The sequence below is a fragment of the Sinocyclocheilus grahami genome, unplaced genomic scaffold (assembly GCF_001515645.1).
Source record: "Sinocyclocheilus grahami isolate Dianchi unplaced genomic scaffold, SAMN03320097.WGS_v1.1 scaffold1456.1, whole genome shotgun sequence".
Lineage (NCBI taxonomy): Eukaryota > Metazoa > Chordata > Actinopteri > Cypriniformes > Cyprinidae > Sinocyclocheilus > Sinocyclocheilus grahami.
The window spans coordinates 54,400-57,712 of NW_015506635.1; the positions used below are offsets into that span (position 1 = coordinate 54,400).

General features: G+C 37.9%; 1 protein-coding gene across 1 annotated transcript in view; it reads left to right on the top strand.

Moving 5' to 3' along the window:
• LOC107570426 (oxygen-regulated protein 1-like) overlaps positions 1 to 3,313 on the top strand; it is a 33,602-nt gene that overhangs the window by 1,486 nt on the left and 28,803 nt on the right. Inside the window, exon 2 of the mRNA XM_016256654.1 lies at positions 181 to 857. Within this exon, the coding sequence (XP_016112140.1) occupies positions 195 to 857 (663 nt within the window). The 5' untranslated portion in view covers positions 181 to 194. The remainder of the gene's footprint in view (positions 1 to 180; positions 858 to 3,313) is intronic.

Sequence of the window (3,313 nt, forward strand, 5' to 3'; positions counted from 1 at the left end):
TTGGTCACTATGACGAAACTGAAATAAAATAAGATGAACTCAAAAAAAAAAAAGAATTTAAATAAAAATTTTTATTTATTTTTTTTTTTTTTTTTTTTTTTTTTTTATTTTTATTTTCTTTTTTTTTTTTTTATTGAGTTGTTTGAGTTATTTCCCTCATCATGCCTGCCTTTCATGTAGGATGCAAGTAAATTATGATCATGAGTGAAGCTCCAGTAGTGTGGAAGGCTATTCCACAGGCCCAGTCTACCGCTAGTGGTCACACTCAGATGACATCACGGACGCTACACATCACTGAGCCAACTGCCTCCAAACATGTGCGCTTTTATAAAAGCGGTGATTTCCAGTTCAGCGGTCTGCCTGTGGTTATCAACAGCCGCACCTTTAAAACTTTTCAGGCTCTCCTGGATAGCCTATCCAAGCGTGTGCCATTGCCATTTGGTGTGCGAACCATTACAACTCCTCGTGGTCATACGGCGGTTCAGTCCCTTGATCAGTTACATCATGGTCATTCCTACATTTGCTCTGATCGTCGAACTGTCAAACCCATTGACTTGGAACGAGCATGCCGGAAACTGCCTCCCTGGTATCATGCTCATCCTGTTAGTGCCCGGTGCTTGGCTTGGTATACACATAGCTCTGCTCAACATGGAACCTGCAGCGCAAGACGGAACGAGCATGCCATCTTCTTGAACACACCAAAGCGGCTAGTACTGTTCTGTAATGGAGAGCCAGAAGTGAAGCATACCCTGATGCTGCAGAGAAGAAAAACATACTCATTTGAAGCACTGTTAGATCACATGTCAGAGGTTATGCACTTCCCGGTGCTCAAGTTACATACACCTGATGGAAGAAGGGTAAGGACATTATTTTTTAGTTACAATATTTTGATTTTAAGCCTCTTAATTACATTAGGATTTCATTTTAATTTAGTCCATTTTGTCATTACATGTGATGACCCCCCTCCTTCTCCCCTTTTTGTACTTTAATCAAGTCAGCTTTATTTATATAGCGCATTGATTGTGTCAAAGCAGCTTTACAGTGTTAAACAGGAAAATAATGTTTCAATGATGCAAACATAATTCAAATCTGTTAACAGCTCTAAAATAGGGACAATATTAAACAGTAATTTTTTTCAGTTAAAGTCAGTTAATTGTTAAATGTGTAAAGTTCATCAATAATGGAAGGAGCTCAATTCATTCAATTGCATACATTTTTTGCTTTACCATAATTTACAGGTTTATATACAACAGGATGAAACACCAATCTACAAAGACACATGTTCACTTGTTTTGACATGCCAGCTTCACATCGAGCAAGAAGCAAAAGAAACCGACACATTACCATATTTTCAGAGTGTTTTATTAGAGATTAGAATTGTGACTGTGTCAGTTGTGTCTCTGGTGTAAGCAAGCTGACCCAGTGTTTGAGTGAGCATAAATAGCATTTACAGATTGAGGAAGACATGCTGCCCAGTGGCACTAAGCCTCTTTACTATTTCATCCTATTATACTGCACTGCAATCTGGGATAGAACTTAGAGAGGGGAATCAGTCATTTAGACCACCAAACAAGCTTTATTAGTAATGTTAACATTAACTGTTCCGTAAAGCATAATTAGGGGCCAAGCACCAAAGGTGCAAAGGCACCTATTGTATCGGTTAGTTGTATTATTTTTTTATTATTACAGGTTCAAGCATGAAGCGATAAAACAGAATTGTAATTGTAAGGATTTTTTACAAGGGGCCAAGTACTGAAGGTACGTAGGCACCTGTTGTAATCATTAGTGTTCTCGCTATTATAGTTCTTCTTCCCCTCTTGAAGTCTATGGCAGCCCATAGAATCACTTGACGAAAAGTTATGAAATGTCCCATAGTAATAGAGGACAGGCTAAAATGTTACCGTAGCAATTTTGGAATTTCTAACGAAATCCCTTTTAGTGCCTGCACCAGCTAAAAGTTTTACTTATATTTATGCTAATAACTTTTTTCCTCTGATTCCTTTGCTCAAGACGATTCTGTTTATCTCCATTTTCTATCATGAACATTTTTCCACAATTTAAATTTTTTTAAAACCTAGGCCATTTGTCCAGTTTTCACCAAATTTGAGTCAGGCCATCTTCAGACTATAACAAAAAGTTATGGAATTCAAGTTGATTATTCAAACTGTTCTCAAACAAAATGCAAACGAATTTGGTGACGAGCATGCCAAAGTGGATGTTATGTTATTATCTCCACATAGCCTCTGTATTTGCCTGTATATATCTGTATATCTGTATTTTACGAACACATTGGCTTATCATTACAACACTCAGAATGTGTATTTTAAGCACTATTCGGACGGGACTAGTTTTCCAGTGGGTCATTATAGAAATTTGTGTTTCACAGATGTACTTTGCGATTTTAAACCTGTCCGAATCTGCCAAGTCTGTGTTTTTCTCAACACAACCTCTGTAATAATTCCAGAGCAAACTACCTACTGAGAAGTTTAATTCCATTTCTAAAGCAAATGTCTGTGATTGACGACAATTTATTTTTTTATGCGTTTCCTTTTGTGTTTTGGCCAATGTGAACTACCATGGTCCACAGATGCTCTTACTACTGTGAAATAGAAATAAAAAAATAAAATCAAGAGCCAGATCGTGTAAATTGTTAAGACTGACTACTGTAGTTTCAGTGTCAGGTAAACTTACTCACAATTTATGCACTCAATTACATAATATTTTAATTACATGTGTAATTACGAAAGTTAAATGTTGACTGTCTCAAACAGTGTCTGTGGAAAGTATTCATACTACTCTCAGTTCATTTCTTATGGCAAATTGGTCAGCATTAAAGGGGTCATATGATGCGATTTAAATTTCTCCTTTCTCTTTGGAGTGTTACAAGCTCTTGGTGCATAAAGAAGATCTGTAAAGTTGCAAAGACTAAAGACTCAAATCCAAAGAGATATTCTTTATAAAAGTTAAGAGTCAGCCACGCCTACCTAAAACGGCTCATTTTAACACGCCCCAACATCCCTACGTCGCTCTGTGGGAAGATTTGCATAACGCCGCCCAAATGTTCACGCAAAGAAAGAAGGCGTAACTTTTATTCTCGCTGTAGTTTTGTTGTTTCCACCGCCATGTCGTAAAGAGGCTGTGTGCTTCATTGTGAAAGCGAAACTACATTGTTTGATCTTTCAAAAGAGGACGATATCTGCTTCGTCATGCCTAGAGCTGATCCGTGCTGGTTGCTGAGGAAATACTACAACTTTGCGCTGACGATCGCCGGATTGGCTTTCACCGTGGACGAAGTGGAGTCCAGCCCGGGGTC